At 41.9% G+C, this 22243-nt stretch overlaps 2 protein-coding genes across 2 annotated transcripts in view; one reads left to right on the top strand and one right to left on the bottom strand.

Moving 5' to 3' along the window:
• Window positions 1–16529, bottom strand: part of st13 (ST13 Hsp70 interacting protein) — a 40923-nt gene extending 24394 nt beyond the window's left edge. Inside the window, exons 1-3 of the mRNA XM_072271734.1 lie at window positions 16134–16529; window positions 3625–3682; window positions 1195–1270 (exon numbers count right to left, since the gene is read on the bottom strand). Coding sequence (XP_072127835.1) covers window positions 1195–1270; window positions 3625–3682; window positions 16134–16243 — 244 coding nt within the window. The 5' untranslated portion in view covers window positions 16244–16529. The remainder of the gene's footprint in view (window positions 1–1194; window positions 1271–3624; window positions 3683–16133) is intronic.
• Window positions 16530–16652: 123 nt separating this feature from the next.
• xpnpep3 (X-prolyl aminopeptidase 3, mitochondrial) overlaps window positions 16653–22243 on the top strand; it is a 30694-nt gene continuing 25103 nt past the window's right edge. Inside the window, exons 1-2 of the mRNA XM_072271730.1 lie at window positions 16653–16819; window positions 19633–19749. Of these exons, the coding sequence (XP_072127831.1) occupies window positions 16762–16819; window positions 19633–19749 (175 nt within the window). The 5' untranslated portion in view covers window positions 16653–16761. The remainder of the gene's footprint in view (window positions 16820–19632; window positions 19750–22243) is intronic.

Below are 22243 nucleotides of genomic sequence, written 5' to 3'. Positions count from 1 at the left end.
ACATGGTCAAGAGTCTTACCTTTATTATTATATCCTGCCTTCAAATTTGACCTACCGAAATCAACCACTTTACACTTATCTGGGTTGAACTCCATCTGCCACTTCTCAGCCCAGTTCTGCACCTTATCGATGTCTTGATGCAACCTCTGACAACCCTCCAGACTATCCACAACACTCCCAACTTTTGTATCATCAAACTTACTAACCCACCCTTCTACTTCTTCATCCAGGTCATTTATAAAAATTGCAAAGAGGTGGGGTCCCAGAACAGATCCCTGTGGAACACCACTGATCACTGTCCTCCATGCAGAATGTGAACCATTTACAACCACCCTTTGCCTTCTGTGGTCAAACCAATTCTGGATTCACAAAGCAAGGTCTCCTTGGATCCCATGCCTCATTACCTTCTGAATGAACCTCACATGGGGAAACCTTCTCAAATGCCTTACTAAAATCCATATACACCACATCCACTGCTCTACCTTCATCATTGTGTTTTGCTACATCCTCAAAGAATTCAATCCGGTTCATAAGGCACGACCTGCCCTTGACAAAGCCATGCTGACTACCCCAATCAGATTATGTCTCTCCAAATGGTCATAAATCCTGCCTCTCAGGATCTCCTCCAACAACTTGCCCACCACTGAAGTAAGACTCACTGGTCTATAATTTCCTGGGTTATCTCTACTCCCTGTCTTGAGCAAGGGAACAACGTTTGCAACCTTCCAATCCTACGGTACTTCTCCTTTTCCTATTGATGATGCAAAAATCATCACCAGAGGCTCAGCAATCTGTGCCAGTTTACTAATCAATCCTATTTTCCCTGCAATCTAATTATTCTCCAAGGTTCTACATACTACAATCAATTTCAAATGGCTAAGTACACCTATCAACCGACATGTCTTTGGGATATAGGAGGTATGTGAAATAGCGGGGGTGGGGAAGAGAATTAAAAAAAAAAGGAACCCATGCGGTCACAGCAGGAATATGCAAACAGGTAACAAAGATTAGGATTGAACCAGAGTGGCTAGAGCTGAGGCCAACAGCTCTACTGGCTTCATGCACTATACTGCCTCTAATAAATCCGTACAATTAGCTGACCACCTAACTACCTGCAGCAGAAGGGGAAGAAGAATTCAGAATGTATTAGAAATTTCTGAACTGATCTTGGCCAGAACAATTTTTTGCACTCACCAAGTTCACTCTCCTCACTTTCTGAAGCTGGCTCTGGAGATGAAGGTGGTGCTGCCTTCTCTTCTGTGTTGGTTTTCTGTAGAAATTCAAGTCATTTAGTTCTGTGCTGTTTACAACAACATCTATACCCCACACACAAGAAACATCAATATCATTTTACAGCACACAGATTACTCTTTTCACACAATCAAATACTGATTTCCAGTTTAATACAAACTGTTTTATTTCTCTCCTTTTTGATGTTCTCCTCCACTACCTGAGAAATTCTGAATGGTAAGATTATGACTACTCATTCAACTACTTCTCCACCTTTTCTCCCATTCTCCTGCCCTCTAAGCTTAATTTTCCCACAGCTCAATACCCAGTTGTTCCCCACTGCCCTGCTAAATTCCCACTTTTCTGTGGTCTCCCTCATTTTCCTTTGTAGCTTTAACTCATTAAAATGACAATAATTCTGTCCCTATTCATTTCACCTGTTGCCGAAACCTGCACCGATTTTAAATAATCAGATTTCACTATTCTAACTCTCCCCTACTTATCATCCAATCTTGATAAATTTATCCCAGGTAACTGGACTCAATCTAAAACAGCTACTGTCAATCTCCCATCAGACACTGCCTGACACGAACTCCTCCAGCAGTTTGGTTTTTGCACCAAATTCCAGCATATGCAGCATCTTGGTCTATTTACGCTATACAAAACCCTAACGCACACCAAGTCCTAGTCACTTACTCCTCTTGTACTCACTCATCTGAAAGAAATTCAGTCTGGGTGAGCGTGCTCACTGGTCGACATGAACTGCCTAGGCCAACAGGCGTGTATCCATCCTGTATTGCCTACAACTCTAAACTGATGGTTGGTTAAGCAACACCTCCTTAAATCCTAAACATCTTTCTCTCTCCTGTATCTAAGCCCATTACTTGTCCTTTCCCTTCCTCTTCCCATTCTTTAAAACCTTCAATGGTAATGCATCTATTTTGCTAAAGCTACTGTGAAGTCCCATGAAACTTTTACTATTTAAAAAGGTATCTAGGTTATTGTCACCACCTTCGCAATTGAATTAGTGACAATTTAATCAGTTCATGCAAAACGGCATCAGGGGAATCTTGAAGGTTCTTCTCAACTGACAATATTTTTATTACCATACTGACTTGCAACAAAGCACACTCCTACATGAAACCTCACCCTCCTGTGACACATGCAGTGGCCAGATTTCAAGTGCATGCTAATGATAAGCATCAGGATTATGTGACCTAGCTAACTGATCCTTGTCACACATGTGCACACTTCTAGCACAGACTGTTAAACTCTGACAAAAGAAGGGCACGAGTACAAGCCAATTTACTTCCTCTAGAGTTGAGAAGCCACGGTTACAGCTGGAATCAATAAGCTCATGTTACTTCAGACATACTCTGCTGTTGAAGCTAGGAAGATAACAAGTATGACAAACCTTTATAAAATTATTGATCATCTTGCCTGGATGGGTATCACGCTACGGGATGCATTTCATGGTCTTAGAGAGCCTGCAGAGTAGGATTTAGGACAGGTACTCAGGTTGAGGGATTCATGTGTCGTGCATGGAGATGCTAAGTTTTTTCTGAAGAAGCGGAGCACAGAATTGCTCAGCTCTATCAAGTTTTTGATGTACAGGAACTTCGTATAATTGCATAAGCCACTTTGTGGGGAGAAATAAGAGTGATGATGGAAGTGGATGCAATAATCATGCCCAAAAGGGAACTGCACATGCACTTGAAACCGGAAAAAATGCAGAGCTATGTGAAAGTATTTAATTGGACAGCTGCTTTAACAAAGATAACTGGCTGAAGAAGTTTCTTTTTTCCTGTGCTGTTTGATTGCGTGAAAACCATGGATTTTCCCGCTGTACCCAAGAACACTATTTTCCTTCTAGTTCTGAATGGATTTGGAGAAACTTACTTGCACAACCAACAACTTCTAGTGCAGAAGCCACAGATTATGCAGAAATACAAGTCAATGTACAAAAAACAACTATATAAACTATCATAGTTTAGCCCCTTGATAACTGCACTGCCCTTGGTAAGATTCATTGTGCCATCTAGGATACTACATCTATCATGGCAAAAAAAAAAAAGCAAATCAAATTTCACATTGCTTTTCTACCTTCCACTTAAAATAGTAAGACGTCAACTGATTACACCAGGTTCAATTCACAACTGTTCCCCCTCCCTTGACACCACAGCACAAGAAACTGGTAAGAATTCTCAACAGTACCAAATGGCTCCCAAGAAAACAAAGGACCATCTATTTTCAAAACCTATCCTCCAACCTGATCAATGGTACAAAACCTCTTAGGAAAGAAAACCAGCTCTCCTAGCTTGGGAGAGAAAGCAAAAATTCTCCTGGAAGACACAGCCATTAGTTTCAACATTCACTGACTAAAATATCGGGTACCTTCGGTGACTCTGTGAATTCCGGATGTTCTGCCTGTGGGGGGATAGTTGCTCCCATACTGCAAAGAAAATGGGATAATATAATTTTTAAAACATCAAAAATGACACTAAGTGAGTGCAACATTGATACCATGCCTCACTTCATCCAAGGCTTTAGAAACACTAGCTTATGATGCCTGCTCCCCTTCACCACACTCTCACAAATGCAAATTAATAACCCAGTAAAATCATGTGGAATTAGCTCAATAGGATTATTTCATTTTATCTCAGCAATGTTTCTTAAAACAGGTGTCTGCAATAATTATGAGAAGTTGGCATCTTTTATGTAAAACATCCAAAGATGCTTCATAGGACGACCTCAGATAAAATAACTTGACAGAGACAACTAATACAGGATATGAGATGTCAGGAGTTAATCCCAGTGCTAGCTCGCTAAAGACTGAGGCAATAGGTGTGATGAAGGACACTGGAGATGCACAAAAGTCATCTTGGGAATCTTTACTATGAGTAAAGACGACGTTAAACAAAAGCCAACATCAAACTGAAATGAAATAAAATCAAACTTTTATAGGCTGAAAGTTTAAAGGGAAAGAACTTGTAGGATTTGAAAATAAGGACGAGAAAGATCCAAGGTTCATCTATTCCCATCCCACTGTAGGTCAAAATAAACAAACAGACAAAAATGAAAAAGAAGAATTGCATTTGAAACAATAACTTTCAGGACCTTAACTCTGCGATGAACTGTCTGAAGCCCAGCTGCGAAAGGAGGGGGTTGGGCATGGGGCTAGCAACATGGGAAGATAACAGCTACAAATCTCCCTTGACAAACCTATTGACCTTCCACAGGCACTGTGAATAATGTTGATTTTCCTCCGTCTAGCCCAAGGACACAAGACCAACTGTAGTCTGCATAACGTCAGCCCAGCAGGAATTGACCAACGTTGCACAGGTGCAGCGTTTTTCTCAATTTTGTTCTATTTCTATCAATTCTAATTCAATTCCATTTGCCAACCTCCCACAAAAATATCAAGACTAACATTTTTGTTTCCAAATGCAGTTAAAGTTCACAATCGTACAGCTAACATTCCAGGCAAATTCATGTTCCATTAAAATACTATCAGAAAGAGAAAGGAGGCATCTACCAGTTCTTCTGATCTGAAGAAAAAGGAGACATGCTGGGGAAGATACACAATAACCTAAAACATTCTGCATGTTATAGAGTTCTAATGGAAGTCCCTACACAAGTGGTTCTACTGATTATATTTTAATCCATCATTTGTTCAGGATAGCATCGATACAAATCAGAGTAGAAGGCTACTGATCAGCATGGGAAAAAGACTGGAGAAATTGACTGCAAGGCAGAAGTACAGATCAAGATGAGATGCAGCCTTTTGGGAGGGGCAATGGGGATAATAGACAAAAATCAAGGAAAAAAAGATATATCTTTCATGACCTTAGCTCTGTCATGGACGGTCCCAACCCCGGCTGTGAAAGGAGGAGGGGTGGGCATGGGGCTAGCAACCCCATCTTGTGAAATCCCAGTGCTACAGAAACGCCAACAGAAGCTCCCTTTTTAATCTTTATCCACTGAAAGGGTAATTTACAGTAACCTTGGTAAGTGGGAGAAAACTGAGGCATCTGGCAGACGCACATCTCAGTCACTGAGAGTGTCCACACTGACAGAATGAGATCAAGATGGAACATGAACCACCCTGCCACTTCTGAAAGTTATAATTCTAAAGGCAAATATAACAAACACAAGCAGATCACATGAACAGCAAAGTTGGTAATTGGATAATGTTACCAGCAATTGTGCAGTGAGAAGTTTTGCCTACCCAAGGCAGATGAGGCCTTGGTGTAACTTTTCATCCTAAAGGCAGCTGTTGCCAGAGAAGGTGTGGGAGGTGGGGTGAAGAATACGGTGACTAACCAATTAATCAATATAGACTGAAGAGTTGATGAAACCATTCTGCCCATTTCTGTGAATGCTTATCATACACAAGTTAGTACAACCAATCAGCAACAATAGGAAGGGTCAAGAAAAAAGAAATGCATGCTAAACCCAACTGCTTAGATTCAGAACGGTAAAACTACCCCCAACTTCCAGCATTGGGGTCACGTATTAAAATTGTACAATGCACAAATTCTTAAAAATAAAAACAGGGTCTGTACAGAACTTTGTCAAATCTACAAGCAATTTGGCTTAACCAGTTTTCCCCCCATCCTTTATTAATCAACCAGCTGCCTTAATCCTGGAAATTTCACTGCATTCCCTTTCATCAATCTTCCTGTCTACCATTTTTAACAAATCTTTGCTAATCACTGTTTTGGGCTGTTCACTTCAATCTGTTAAAACTGTGTTAATTGCGTTAATTTTTTTTTCATCCACACTAATTAAAACTTTATTTTCATTATTGTTATCTTTTCCATCCAAATAAGTGCACTTTGACAAAATTACTCATTAACTGTAAGTCTGCCAGGCAACTGCTATTGATGGATGATATACTTAAATCTAACAGCACCTAATAACTGGACACCCAGCCAGTATATTAGCATCCACATTCCAATGGCATTACAGCTAAGCTACAGATGCAGACGATTAAATTTCACTAGGCATAAACCAGATTGAATAACATCTTGCAGTTAAATTCAGAACAGCCAGATTACACATCAAAAAAAAAACTATAATTGATTCTTCCATCTGATAAAACACACTAGTATAATTTAGTTGTGGAAAAGCATGAACGATGCGATTCTATTCGCTTTGAAATGAAAAGATCAAAGTACAGAAATATTGCATTTGACATGGGCTCAGTAATGAATTAGGTAAAGTAATAGCAGAGGAAATTGATCGCAGGACCATGGTTCGGGGCAAACAAAAGTCAGCCACAGCTGATTGCAATAATTCTTCACTAGATACACATCAGAGGAGGAGAGTCTACACTGACATGACCATTGTCCACAGCAGCCAGCATCATATAACACGATGGACAGGTTAGGCTTGTATCCACTGGAGTTTAATGGGGTGGGACCTGACTGAAACATGCAAGGTGCTAAGCAATCCTGTCAATCTGGATGTGCAGAGCTTGTTTCAACTCATAGGAGAATCTAGAATAAGGAATTACTGCTTAAAAATAAAGTAGCACCCATTTATGATAAAAGATGAAGCTCTCAAATACCTCAGAGGTCATGCAGTACTGTGAAAAAGTCTTAGACACACGTAAAAAAAATTCTGAAAAGTGAAGAAGCTTTCAAAAATAATGAAATGAGAAGTTTTTAAATTTCAAAAAAATTACTATAAAGAGCAGTAAATAGTGAAAAAACTAAATCAAATCAATATTTGGTGTGATCACCCTTTGCCTTTAAATCTGCATCAGTCTCTTAGGTGCACTGTCATGCATCTTGGAGAACTCGCTACAGTTCTTCTGCAGATCTTGGCTGTCCTGTTTGCTCCTGCCTCTCCGAGTAATCCCAGACAGCCTCGATGATATTGAGATCAGGGCTCTGTGAAGCCTATACCATCTGTATCATCAGAACTCCTCATTCTTCCTTTTACTGAAGATAGTTCTTTATTACCTTGACAGTGTGCTTGGGGTCATTGTACTGCCGAGGATTAAGTTGGGACTGGTCAGATGCCACCCTGCTGACAAACACAAAATACTCTGCAGATGCTGGGGTCAAAGCAACACTCACAACATGCTGGAGGAACTCAACAGGTCGGGCAGCATCCGTGGAAATGATGAGTCGACGTTTCGGGCCGGAACACTTCGTCAGGACTGTAGGGGGAAGGGGCAGAGGCCTTATAAAGAAGGTGGGGGAGGGTGGGAAGGAGAAGACTGGTAGGTTCCAAGTGAAAAACCAGTAATGGAAAAGATAAAGGGGTGGGGGAGGGGAAGCAGGGAGATGATAGGCAGGAAAGGTGAAGAAGGAATAGGGGAAAACATAATGGGTAGTAGAAGGAGGCAGAACCATGAGGGGGGTGATAGGCAGCTGGGGGAGGGGGCAGAGTGAAATAGGGATAAGGGAAGGGAGGGGGAGGGAATTACCAGAAGTTGGAGAATTCTATGTTCATACCAAGGGGCTGTAGACTACCTAGATGGTATATGAGGTGTTGCTCCTCCAACCTGAGTTTAGCCTCATCATGGCAGTAGAGGAGACCATGTATGGACATATCCGAATGGGAATGGGAAGCAGAGTTGAAGTGGGTGGCAACCAGGAGATCCTGTCTGTTTTGGCGGACAGACCAGAGGTGCTCGACGAAGCAGTCCCCCAATCTGCGTCGGGTTTCACCGATGTAGAGGAGGCCGCACCGGGAGCACCGGATGCCTCCCTGATGGTATTGCATGATGGATGAGAACCTGCTTGTACTTCCCGGCATTGAGGATTCCATTAATTCTGACCAGATCACCAACTCCATTTACAGAAACGCAGCCCCAAACTTTCAGGGAACCTCCATTGTGCTTCGCTGTTGGCTACAGACACTCACTCCACAGCTCTTCTACAGACAAATTGCCTCCTGTTTGAGCCAAGAATTTCAAATTTTGACTCAGCAATCCAGAGCTGTTGCTGCCATCGCCCAGCACCCAGTCCATGTGTTTTTGTGCACAGGTGAGTCTCCTGGCTTTGTTTCCACTTTGGAGGAATTGCTTTTTGGCATCGATTCTCCCATAAAGACCACTTCTGACAAGACTGCTCTGGACTGTGGAGGGATATACTTGGGTTCCAGTGGTTCCTGTCAGTTCAAAGCTGATAGCAGTGCTGGATTCTTCTGATTTAAAAGGGACATCAATTTGATGTAGCTCCTGTCTGCTTCACTCTGTTTCAGTGGCTAATCACTGCAGTTTTGGTGCTCAACCTTGCCCATTTCTTTGTGCTTCTTCAAAAGAGCTTGGACTTTTGAGAATCCTGTCTGCCACAAAATTTCTGCTTGGGAGAGGCCTTGCTGATGCAGGATGACCACCTTGTGTCTTGTTAATATGCTCACTCTTGCCATGGTGTAAGAACTGATGATTTGAAGGTTAAACTGTCATATCTGCCACACACTCACCTTTTAGTTTGGTTATCCAGTTTGATTCCTTCTACACCCATTTCTGTTTGTTAATCAGTTTAATTCATTCAACTCATTATGTCATTGATCATTAGCACCTGTTTGTTATCTTTGTTTAATCGTGCACTGGGCTGAACACCTACAAAGTAATCAAGTTTTTATTTACAAAGTGGTCTATTACTTAATATGTTGCTTTCTTTAATGAAATACAAAAAAAAATTTAATTTTTTTTTTGAAAATGAATATTTGGAAATCTAAAACTTGCGCTTTTCTACTTGATGTAGTAATAGAGGACAGAAAAATAAACATCTAAAACAAAATTTATATTTAAAAAATAATCCAGGGTGCCTAAGACTTTTGCACAGTACTCCAAATCATTAAACATTTTTAAAAGTATAAAAAATTAGAAGGCAATTGATGAGAAGGGGGTGAAATGCAGAATTGAAATTACAATCAGATCAGGCATGGTCTCATTGAATGGTGCTGCAGCCCATCTTTTTCCCCCAATTCATATGTTAGCATGCATTTAATTTTTTAAATAGGCATTTGGAAAGTATGCAAAAAATAAGATAATAATCACAACTATCAAGCATTAATGTAAAGGAATTCAAATCCATGATTACCTACATCACCTGAGGCATAAGGAAGTCACAATGCAGTTGCAGAGGCTTTTGGTGAGGGGGTTTAGAGTTTTGCATACAATTTTGGTCATCCCACTACAGTATAGATATTGTGAGAGGGTGTAGATGTTCATCACAATGCTGCCTGGATTATAGAGTATTAGCTATAATTAGGTTGGATAAATTTGGCAAACAAGAGAAAATCTGCAAATGGATAAACTTGGGTTTGTTTCTCTGAAGTATGGGAAGCTGAGGAGAGGAGGCCTGATAAGATAAGGTTATCATATTGTGTTTTCTTTTACGCTGCAACAGATCTGGAGTAACAATTATTTTGTTCTCCTTCACATTTGTGTACTGGAAATGACAAACAATATTGAATTCTGATGTTTAGTCTGAAAAATCAACTGCATGCTTTTATGCTTTGGGCTGCCGTCACATGATTGACTGATTAGATATTCGCTTTAACAAGGTGTACAACTGTACCTAATAAAGTGGCCACTGGGTGCATGTCCTTTAATAATAAACTCGAACTTTAAACCATGAAAAGAACATGGCTGAATTAGATCAAGATTTCAAGAAATGGAGGAAAAGACAAAAGTAAACAAAACTAGACTGACAGATCAGAAGACAAAGATCAAGTGTACTCTGCCCAGAACAGCAAATAGGCTGAACAAAATCAACATGTTTTAGGAAAATGGGCACACAACCCTCTATTTATGTATTGTGCCAACAGCACAAGAAATGACACTGATACAGGCAAGTGGCTTTCAATCTTTCAATGAAAATCTACTGCTTCAATGGCTCCATTCCGTACCCACTCATCAAAGATGTAATCGGTTTAAAATGTCACCCCCGTTTTCAAAGACATGCATTTACTTAACTTAGCAATAAATACTTACAGCAACTTCCAGAACATGAACCAAATACTCTTCCGTCTGCTGAAGATAATTTACTAATATTTTGATTCAGAACAAATTCTCTTTTTCCAGTGATCTATACCAAATACAATTCAGTTTAAAAAGGCAAATATTTTCTCTAATTCTTAGAAGAGCCCCCATACCCATTACACAGGAAAATGGCTTGATACACAATCCTAACCCTAGTCTTTCTTTCCAAGGAATAATTCACCTCCAGATTTTGCCCAATACTGACAACCAACCTAATCTAGATGATCACAAACACAGACCTGAAATTTACACTAGTAGTACACTGCATCAGGTTCATTAGTCCGAAAACTTCAAATTATCTCCATTATCTAACCAGTCATTTTACTTCTGAGAACTTTTATAAAGTGGCAAATTACACTGAAATAATAAATGCTCAGGTGTTAAATTTGTTCAGCTAGCCTACAAGTAAAAAGACAAAAGGTCTTAAAGGTTTTTTAAATATAACTGAAAGTTAACATAAATTTCTATTATTCAGCTGAAATGTTAATGGAAGGCGGACAGTAAATAGTCATTGAAAACTACTACACAGAAACAGGCCCTTTGGCCCATCTAGTCCATGCCAAACCATTAAATTGCCTAGCCCTACCCTTTGAACTGCATCCAGACCATGTATCTATACAAATTTCTCAAATGTTGAAATCGAAATTACATCCACTACTTGCTCTGACAGCTCGTTCTACACTCTCACAAACCTCTTGAGTGACAAAGTTTCCCCTCAAGTCCCCTTAAACATTTCACTTTTCACCCATACCCCTTATTCAATCTTTCCTGAAAACTCAGGTCCTCCAGCTCCGGCAACAACCTTGTAAATTTTCTCTGTACTCTTTCAACAGAGTAGCAGCAATGTTGAAGTTAAAATTACAAAATACAGAACAGGACTGACAGGAGAGATAATAAGATATTGGGAATTTACTTTCCTTAATTGGCGAGTCCAGAAACAAGGAATGGTTTTCGGTTCAGCCATTGGCCAGAGGGGTAAAATTTTCTTTGCATAGTTGAATATGTCACAAATTCTTTCTCAAATGGCTATAGTTGTTCAGTCATATATTAAAGGAAATTTTACACATATGGTCAAAGGATTTACAGCTTGGAGAAAAGTGGCCTGAGGCAACGGCTTGACCACAAATTAAATGCGGGAACAGGGTAAAGGGACCCCAATTACTTTATTCACTTCTTCTCCCCCACCCCCCAAAAAGAAGATTTAAAATTTGGAGAAGGATACCGGACCATAGAATGAGCCAAATGATGACAAGTCTGAACTATTTGCATTTATATGGCTTCTTTAATGCAGTAAATGGTCTCAAACTGTCTTAGCACATTCTAATTCTTACAGTTTTCTGATCAACGTGGTCTTTAGCAGGTCTAATGCGAAATGTACAAATCCAAGTACATTGATGACTGAAGGTCGTCACTATAGAGAAAACTGCAGTGATATTAACAAATTAATCAAAGGATGCAAAAATATGGCAAATTAATATAATTGACCCATAATCAGATCATTCACCCTGTAGATTACAATTTAGAGCAGGGGTTCCCAATGGTTTTTATGCCATGGACCCCACCTACCATTAACTGAGGAGTCTGTGGACCCCAGGTTGTGAACCCCAGATTTAGAAAGTGCTTCTGTGTTAAAAACTAGAAGCAATGAAGGTTCAAAGATGGTTGGGGGAAGACTGTACTTTTCCATGATTTCTTGGTGTACGGAGAATCAAAGACCAATGAAACATTAGCACTCTTATCTCGAAGATTAGGATATAATGATAGAACATATTATGACTATATAAAGCCCTGGTTAGAGCACACTTAGGCTAGCATGGAGCAAGTACACATTTTGAAACCAAGAGGGAACTTAAACAGAGACATGGTTATCTGGAGCTTAGGAGATTAAAGAATGACTTGAGCAAAAGTTCTGTTGCAACAAACAGGTCTGATTTGGTATTTATCAGTTGATGCATTTAGGACTTTGGGAGAGAAAGAAAAAAGGGCGGAAACCAAGTTAAAGATTTGACCTGCTCTACAAACAACCATCGATATTACATTATTGTTAATTTTAGATCCAATGTGATTAGATTTTTGTTAACTGAAGCCATAAAAAGGGACATGAAGCAACCAAAGTAGTTATACTTTAGTTACATTTCCTCAGTGATGCCCCCAGATACATTCCTTCCCTATGTTTCTGGATAAATGCTGATTCTACTGTCTAAAAAAGAATCAAATTATGACAACATGGCCTAATGAAAATAAGAGACCAGTTTTAGCCCTGTCAATGTTTGGACTTGTATAATCAGTTACTCACTGATTCAATTACAGATGCAAATCAGTCAGTTCATACAGTGCAATACTAGCCATTGTTTTGCAAAACCTCACAGGACTCTGATAAAATACTAATTGAAACTTTTAACTGTTTCTTTCCGCAGATGCACCTGATACAACTTCTAATGGTGAGAGGTATTGGAAAAGTTTCTGAGGGGCATGGATAGATTGGGTGAGTTAATTTGGCTTTGTACAAGGGAGATCATATGTCATAAATACAAATTTTTTATTTGAGGAACTAGGAAAATTGATGAAGGTTGTATCGGTGTGTTTCCAGTGAATGTCAGTAAGGCTTTTGACAAGATCCCAGTGGTACGCTGGCCCAGAAGGTTAAAGTTGGCAAACTGGATCCACACAAACACGAGAAAATCTGCAGATGCTGGAAATTCAAGCAACACACATCAAAGTTGCTGGTGAACGCAGCAGGCCAGGCAGCATCTCTAGGAAGAGGTACAGTCGACGTTTCGGGCCGAGACCCTCTGTCAGGACTAACTGAAGGAAGTGCTAGTAGGAGATTTGAAAGTCGGAGGGGGAGGGGGAGATCCAAAATGATAGGAGAAGACAGGAGGGGGAGGGATGGAGCCAAGAGCTGGACAGTTGATTGGCAAAAGGGATATGAGAGGATCAGGGGACAGGAGGCCTAGGGAGAAAGAAAAGGGAGAGGAGGGAAAAAACCCAGAGGATGGGCAAGGGGTATAGTGAGAGGGACAGAGGAAGAAAAAGCAGAGAGAGAGAAAAAGAATGTGTGTATATAAATAAATAACGGATGGGGTACTTCTGCTAATGCCCCACCTCCCCCTCGTACCCCTAAGCAGAGAGAGAGAAAAAGAATGTGTGTATATAAATAAGTAACGGATGGGGTACTTCTGCTAATGCCCCACCTCCCCCTCGTACCCCATCTGTTATTTATACACACACATTCTTTTTCTCTCTCTCCTTTTTCACCCTCTGTCCCTCTCACTATACCCCTTGCCCATCCTCTGGGTTTTTCCCCCCCTCCCCCTTTTCTTTCTCCCTAGGCCTCCTGTCCCATGATCCTCTCATATCCCTTTTGCCAATCACCTGTCCAGCTCTTGGCTCCATCCCTCCCCCTCCTGTCTTCTCCTGTCATTTCGGATCTCCCCCTCCCCCTCTCAAATCTCTCACTATCTCTTCTTTCAGTTAGTCCTGACGAAGGGTCTCGGCCCGAAACGTCGACTGTACCTCTTCCTAGAGATGCTGCCTGGCCTGCTGTGTTCACCAGCAACTTTGATGTGTGTTGCTTAAACTGGATCCACAATCAGCTTTGATTAGTGGATGAGTAATCAGCAAAGAGTAGTGGTGGATGAATGTTTTTTTTGGCTGGAAGTCTAACGAGTGATATACTGCAGGGACAGGTGCTGGGATCTTTGTTAGAACATTAGAAAGCTTCCGACAAAAACAGGCCATTCGGCCCAAATTCCTATTCACATAATGTGTTGAACTATTCAACTAGACAGTTAAGTAGTTTGTTCCATGTGTCCATAACTCCATGTAAAGAAATGCTTCCTGATGTTAGTCTGAAGTCTCCCTTTAACCAGTCTCTACCAATAGCCCTGTGTCCTCATTGATGGTTTTGAAGTAGCAGCTGGCATCCACCTTATTTATGCCCTTAATGTTTGAACACTTCTATCACGTCTCCCCTCATTCCACGTATACATAGGCTAAAAAGATTTAATTCTTTCAATCCTTCTACATAGCTCAAACCCTGCAGACCTGGAATGAGTCTAGTCACCCTTCTCTGATCTCTCTCCAATGCCTTCACATCCCTTGCAAAATACAGAGACCCAAATTGTTAGTAATATACAAATGAATTTGATGAGAACACAGATGATTTGATTATCAAATTTGTAGACAATACAAAATTCGTAGAACTGTGGGCTTTTGAAGTTTATCTAAGTACACATCAAGACATAGATCAACTGGCAAGTTGGATGTAGGAATGGCACATACAATTAAATCCAAATAAGAGCAAGGTTATGCATGTTGAGAGGTCAAATTCTGCAAGGACAATAACAGATATCTCATTCAGACCTTGGGGTTCAAGTTCATGGCTCCCTGAAGGAGCTGAGACAGGTGGATAAGGTAGTGAAGAGAGGCGGGCGGTATGCTTGCCTCCATGGGCCGAGGCATTGCTTTACACGAGTTGGGATGTCACACTGCAGCTGTACAAACATTAGCTGGACACACTGGGAGTAGTGTGCACAGTTATGGTCGCCAAAAATAGGACGTGGCAGCAATAAAGTGTCCAGAAAATATTCACAATGACATTGCCTGGAATGGAGGACTGTGGCTATGAGAGATTAGATATCCTGGGTTTATTCTCTCTAGAACGCAGGAGCCCAAGGAGTACCCTTATACAATTCTGAGTGCAAATTAGTCATTCTTTTTCTCAGGGTAGGAGGATCCAGGATGAGAGGCAGGACACCTTTATATACTTGGCCCAGGGAAATAATATTGGGGAGGAGGAAATGGCAGAGAAATTAAATAAATACTTTCCACCTCTCCAAGGAAACCCCCCTGGAAACCGGAGAGCTAAATGGTGTATGTGGTGGCATTGTTAATGTTTGGTACAGGCAAACTTGCAACAGAAAGAGTGTGGCTAAAATTCACCAGATAGATACACAACTTAGTGCACGAAGAGATGAATAAAGCAGACTGGGTCTATGCTAGCTGAGGTTCAGAAGATAGAGAGGCGATATCATTGCAACCTACAGGAATATTTTCCCTGGCGACTGCATTGATCCAACGGTCAGTTTAAAAACTGCCATTGGCCATTCAGTACAAAGGAAGAAATTTGCTGGATGTCGACATCTGAGAAGATATACCCTGGGCACAACAAACTGATGCACTCACGAAGAAGGCACTCCAGAGGCTATACTTCATCAGAGGTTTGAGGAGGTTCAGCACGTCAAAGCCCCCGGCAAATTTACACAGATGTACAGTGGAGAGAGTTCGAATTGGTTGCATCGCTGCCTGATACGGAGACGCCAACCGACAGGATCGCAAGAGGCTGCACAGGGTTGTATACAGCCAGCCCCATCGCTTTGGGCACCACCATCCAAGACGTGGGCCTCTCCCCAGTAACACTATAAGAGAGTCACAGGAGCCTGGAAAACTCCCACTGAACGTTTTGCAGCAGCCTCCCCCTCCACCACCAGAGTTCTGCAAAGTCCACGAACACTAACTGACCATTTCTCTTTCACGCTACTTACTGTAACTTACTAGTAGTTTGATGTTTCACCTAGCACTACTGAACCTGACTTTTGAATATTTGCAATGTTCTACATACCCAAAGGGGGTGTAAGGGCTAATTCAATGCAAACCCTTTTTTTGGGGAGTATTAAAGAAAGATAAGGGAAATTATTAGATAAATTACCAGACATGGTCCAACTAAACGCTACGAGGAGCTGAAAGGCTAACTCCTGCTTCTTGTGGGCAAAAAAGTACACTGAGTCCTGAACTCTAGCGTGCCTGTTCCCCACCCAGCCCACTCCCTTAACCCCGCTTCCCTCTCCCTCTCGCCCTGTTATTGCTCTCACCACCCCCACCCCTCAACCCTCACCTCTCCAGCCACTCTTTGAAGAAGCGCAGCTCGGCCGAGTGCAGCACTTTCGGGTTCCCTCTGCAGTACTGCACAAAGGCGTCGAGATCGCGGAGTTTCTGCGGGTCCATGCTGCCAGCACCGCCGCTGCTTTCCCTTCGCCTCCCTCCACGTCCTGCGCGCACCACTCACACACTCTCTCCGCAGAACCTTCTGGAACTTGCTTTCCCGCCCGCTGCCAGCTCCGATGTCGGCAGTCCGCCCACTTCCAAGCGAACGGAACTACATTCCCACACCCGCCGTTTATTTTTAGCGGCGGCGCGGTAAAATTGGTCGCAAAATGCTGCAGATAATCGGCGCCTCTGAATTTTTTTAGAAGTCATTTAATGATTGGCAGGGGCCTGGACACCCCGCTGGCTGGCTCCTGACAGTTGACCTTCCGTGACCTTCGGACCAGCCAATAGCCACTCAGCATGGCGTAATTCCTGACCAATGGAGGTGAGGGTAGGGTGCGGTGACGTCACGGCAACGCGCCCGGGCCGAGGAAGGCCGAGTGGAAAACCAGTCCCGTGCGCTGGGGAGTGTGGGGAACGTGTGGCACCCTTTACCTTGATTTTTATGTTTAATGAGTTATAAATAAAGCTTAATAATGGTTCCCCAAACAGTAATAAACCTCGGCTCGGCTATAAAGAGTCTCAGGATTGGAGGTTAGATTCTCTGACGATGCATCTGTTGACGAGGCAGCTCCGTGTATGGAGCAGAGCCCGAGGACTGGCGGCCTCATTTGGGATAAATCTGGGAGTCAGAGTCAAAACTTGCAGCTTTCTCAGTTTAAAAGGGCCGTTGCAACCGAGGGAATCCCGCACGGTTGACAAAGACGCCGGCTTTAGCCCTGTCTGGGCTCCATAGAGGCCGAGTGGCCGGCGGAGTTCCTCCAGCATGTTGTGTGGGTCGATGGCGACCAACCTCGGGTGCTGCCCCGTGTGTCCCCGTTGACCGTCTGGTTTCCCTCCGGTTGCCTCCCGCAGCCGGAGCGTGGAAAGATCCGCGTGCAGACTTAACAGTTTAGCACGGGGCTAGACGGGCCGAATGGCCTGCGGCTGCGCCGTGGTGCTCCGTGACACTATTCCAGGGAGGTCGTGGTGTTCGGTTAATTGGCTGCTCGAAACGGCGTGTGAGTGAGATGTAGAATCTGCGGGGAGGAGGGGTAAGGAAGTCTGCTAGAGCTGCTGTCCGGACACCCGGGTTCAATCCAGACGTTGGGTGTTGTCTGTTTCTTTTCTCTGTGACTGTGCGTTGACTTAAGTTTCCTCTCGTGTCACAATTACTGGCTGCTGTAAATTACCCCAAAAGTTTGTAACTGGTAGAACCTGGGAGGAGGGGGAAGGGGAGTTGACAGGAATCAGGAGAGACCAGGTTTGTACTGTGACACTGTAATTTCCTTTAGGGTCAATAAAGTATCTATCTAGCTCTTTAAGACAGTATACACTCACTGAGTTGAGGTGGCTTCACAATATGTCATAAGGCATGATAATAGCAGCTAATACAGGTTGGCATCATCCTTCACGGTCTGATTGAGATGGGGGGGGGGTCATAAAAAAATCAATTAAAAGTACTTCTGACCAGTTCCTGATCTGAATGTTGACATTGATTTCTTTCTAAGTGATGCTGCCTGATCTATGGAGCTTTTCCAGCTTTTTCTGTTTTAATTTTAAAATTTTTAATCTCTCTTAACTTTCTCTCAGTAACAGACATCACAGTAAAATACTTGCAAATACGGAAGATAATAGGGTCCAAATGCAAAATTAAGTAAATTTATTATCAAAGTACATATATGTCACCATACACAACTATGAAAATTATTTATTTATTGAGATACAGCACAGAATAGGTCCTGGCCCTTTGAGCTACACTGCCCAGCAACCCCCAATTTTAATCTGAGCCTAATCACAGGACAATGTACAATGACCAATTAGCCCACCAACTGGTACATCTTTGGACTGGGAGGAAACCAGAGCACCCGGAGGAAACGCATGTGGTCACAGGGAGAACATACAAACTCCTTACAGGCAGAGGCAGGAATTGGACCCCATTCACCCGTACAATAAAGCGTTGTGCTAACCATTAGGTTACCATGTTTTCTTGCGGGCATACTCAATAAATCCAATAACCATAATAGAATCAATGAACAACTGAGCCAATAGTGTGCAAAAGACACCAAACAGTGCAAATACAAAAAGAAAGAAAACAAAGAAATAAATAAGCAATAAGTATCACGAACATGAGATGAAGAGTCCTTGAAAGTGAGTCCATAGGTTGAGGGAACAGTTCAGTGATAGGAAGAGTGAAGTTATCTCCTCTGGTTCAAGAGCCCAATGGTTGAGGGGGCTGTGGATACCGTAGATGCTGAAAATTGGGGACAATAGAGGAGAAAATGCCCAGAGGGTCAGTCAGCATCTATAGAGTAAGAAACAACACTTTGGGCTGTCGACTTTTTGATAATGACTCAGAAATGTTAGAGTTAAACAAATGTTCAGATGCAGAAAAAGAATATGGAAAGAATACAAAGTGAAGGATGGGAGATACTAAATCATAAAAAATGAATGAGCTGAGTGAAAGAGGGTGATAAAGGAGCGAGTCAGATCTGGTGACGTTTATCAAGGAAAGATGTGACAATGAAATGAAGTTTTGATGGAAACAAATGGAAGTTTTAATCTCGGCTTTTCACCACATGATGTGGAAGTAATTTCAAAACTTGTATCTAGTTTCTCCAACTCAATATCCTACTGTAACATTATTTGCTCCTATTATTACTAAATGTCAATTTTTATATTTTTTATAAAAACAATTTTCAAGTCAAGTCAAGACACTTTTTATTGTCAGAATCATTGCTTGGATTACTGCCTGGCATGACTGTGATTTTGTCAGCCCTTCTGAAATAGAAACTCTAGATGTGCCAGAGGAACAAAATTCTATTACATCAAAATAGATTTCAAGAAGTTTGATAGTACAGCATACTGTTTCACTTCTTTCGCTATCTTTTGTGTTATTGACTGGAATGCTGTTCCTTGAATGCAACAATATTATTTCTCGGCATTTGATAACTTAGGGTTTTGCATTAGTGGCTTAACAGCAATGTGTCCAAATCCTTCTGATTTGCAGGGCTAATCTTGGAGTTGCAAATCCAGTCATTACTTGCTGGTTCAGGATTTGCCTTGGGGTCGACCAGCCATGTGCAGAATTAGAGCTTCAGGGTGTTGCTGTGAATGGACTGTAGAGTTTTATCATCATCCCCTTCCTCTTCACTGTCGAAAGAGTTTGGTTTATGGGTAATCCTGTAAAGCGAATTTAAGTTAACAAATTTATCTTCTTGTGATAAAGGTTCTGTTTTACCAGAAAAAAAATACAATAATTGTTTTTACGTGCTAGTTTATGTGTACAGACAAAGCGAGAGTACAGAATCACAAACTTTAGTCATTTCAATGCATTTTAATGGCTCTTTATATTTTCTGTTCTTTAGGATGTGCAAACTGCCTCTACAGAAGATTTTCCATCATGCCGTCTGGGCAAAAGAGCCTCCCCACACGTTACCTAGGGCAGCCTAGTCCCTTCACGCACCCCCATCTCCTCAGAACAGGTTAGTGGAAAAACTGATTTGATGAATGTGTTTCCTGGGGTTTTTCACGTCAAACAGTCAAGCCCACAAGGTCTGGCTGAGACCTTGGTGCTTAGAATGTTTCATTGCCGATTTCAATATTATGGTCCTGGGGGAAGGATATCTGAACACTTTGAATAATTGGGCTTCTAGAGAACTGGATCTTGCACTACACCCTTAGGAAGTAGTGCCTTCAAACGTCTTGCCAGGTGTAGCAGCAAAATTGATTCAAAAGCAAAACGAAACAGTTGTTATACTTGTGTGACACACCCACAGCTCCAACGATTGCCTCACAGGGTCGAATTCCTTATTTTGATCCTTTAATAGCAATTAGCAAACATACAATTAAGCATTGTCAATCATTATCTCGGTGGTCAAAAAAGATACGACGTCCGTGGTCCCAAGCTACAGATTGCCACAAGATAAGCATGAATACGTAACTCATCCCCTTCACTTTTACCGCACTCCTACTGATGTGACTAGTTACACATAATAAACGCACAACACAGAATACGTGGCTCCTACACCAGGGAAAGGATTATTTAACTCACTTTTCAATGGTTCCATTTAATATCGGAGAATGTGTACAGTATACAATTTTTATGGACTTTGTGGCTTCTCTTGCATTTATTGTTTGTATTGGATTGTCTTTTACTAAATGTGATAAATTATGAAGTTCTGTTCTGGGCTTTATTTACCATGTGACTAGTGGGGTACCGCAAGGCTCAGTGCTGGGACCCCAGTTGTTTACAATATATAGTAATGACTTGGATGAGGGAATTAAATGCAGCATCTCCAAGTTTGCAGATGACACGAAGCTGGGCGGCAGTGTTAGTTGTGAGGAGGATGCTAAGAGGATGCAGGGTGACTTGGATAGGTTAGGTGAGTGGGCAAATTCATGGCAGATGAAATTTAATGTGGATAAATGTGAAGTTATCCACTTTGGTGGCAAAAACAGGAAACCAGATTATTATCTGAATGGTGGCCGATTAGGAAAAGGGGAGGTGCAACGAGACCTGGGTGTCATTATACACCAGTCATTGAAAGTGGGCATGCAGGTACAGCAGGCGGTGAAAAAGGCGAATGGTATGCTGGCATTTATAGCAAGAGGATTCGAGTACAGGAGTAGGGAGGTACTACTGCAGTTGTACAAGGCCTTGGTGAGACCACACCTGGAGTATTGTGTGCAGTTTTGGTCCCCTAATCTGAGGAAAGACATCCTTGCCATAGAGAGAGTACAAAGAAGGTTCACCAGATTGATTCCTGGGATGGCAGGACTTTCATATGATGAAAGACTGGATGAACTAGGCTTATACTCGTTGGAATTTAGAAGATTGAGGGGGGATCTGATTGAAACGTATAAAATCCTAAAGGGATTGGACAGGCTAGATGCAGGAAGATTGTTCCCAATGTTGGGGAAGTCCAGAACGAGGGATCACAGTTTGAGGATAAAGGGGAAGCCTTTTAGGACCGAGATTAGGAAAAACTTCTTCACACAGAGAGTGGTGAATCTGTGGAATTCTCTGCCACAGGAAACAGTTGAGGCCAGTTCATTGGCTATATTTAAGAGGGAGTTAGATGTGGCCCTTGTGGCTAAAGGGATCAGGGGTTATGGAGGGAAGGCTGGTACAGGGTTCTGAGTTGGATGATCAGCCATGATCATACTGAATGACGGTGCAGGCTCAAAGGGCCGAATGGCCTACTCCTGCACCTATTTTCTATGTTTTCTATCATCCCTGGGCTGGTAATCCCAGGTCAAATTTTGGCGTTAAAAGTCTTTCTTGTCAACTGCAAGTGGGCTGGTTTTGTTCTCATTCTTAGTGGGTATGTCTGCACCGTAGAGCTGCCACAGTTGACTATTTAATAGTAAATGAAGAAACTGTAAGCAATTGATATTCAAACACTCAAACTATCATATTTTAAAATGAAACTTAGATTTAAAGAGGCAATTCCTGTTTTTCTACAATGTAGCATATAACAATAGAAAGTCGCAGTGAAGGATGGATTATAAAATTACATAAATGTACAAACAGATCGTTTGAGCAAACTGGTCCACGCTGACATTTGTTTTACATGAGCTGGCTCTCACTCTGTGCTGACCTAAGCAGTAAGTTGTATTGCATCAAAAAAAGTTTCTATATTTCTGAAACAAGAGAAGATCTACAATTGCTGGGAAATCCAAGCAAGACACACAAAATGCCAGAGGAACTCAGCAGGCCAGGCAGCATCTATGGAAAAGAGTAAACAGTCGACATTTCGCGCCTGCAGGACTGCAGGGAAAAAAAAAATGAGGAGTAGATTTAAAAGGTGGGAGAGGGAAGAGAGAAACACGAGGTGATAGGGAGAGGGGTGAAGTAAAGAGCTGGGAAGTTGATTGGTAAGAGAGATACAGGGCTGGAGAAGGGGGAGTCTGATAGGAGAGGACAGAAGGCCATGGAAGAAAGAAGAGGGGAGCAGCACCAGGGGGAGGTGATGG

This window comes from Mobula birostris, chromosome 11 (assembly GCF_030028105.1).
Source record: "Mobula birostris isolate sMobBir1 chromosome 11, sMobBir1.hap1, whole genome shotgun sequence".
Taxonomy (NCBI): domain Eukaryota; kingdom Metazoa; phylum Chordata; class Chondrichthyes; order Myliobatiformes; family Myliobatidae; genus Mobula; species Mobula birostris.
This window is presented reverse-complemented; position numbering and strand designations above follow the sequence as displayed.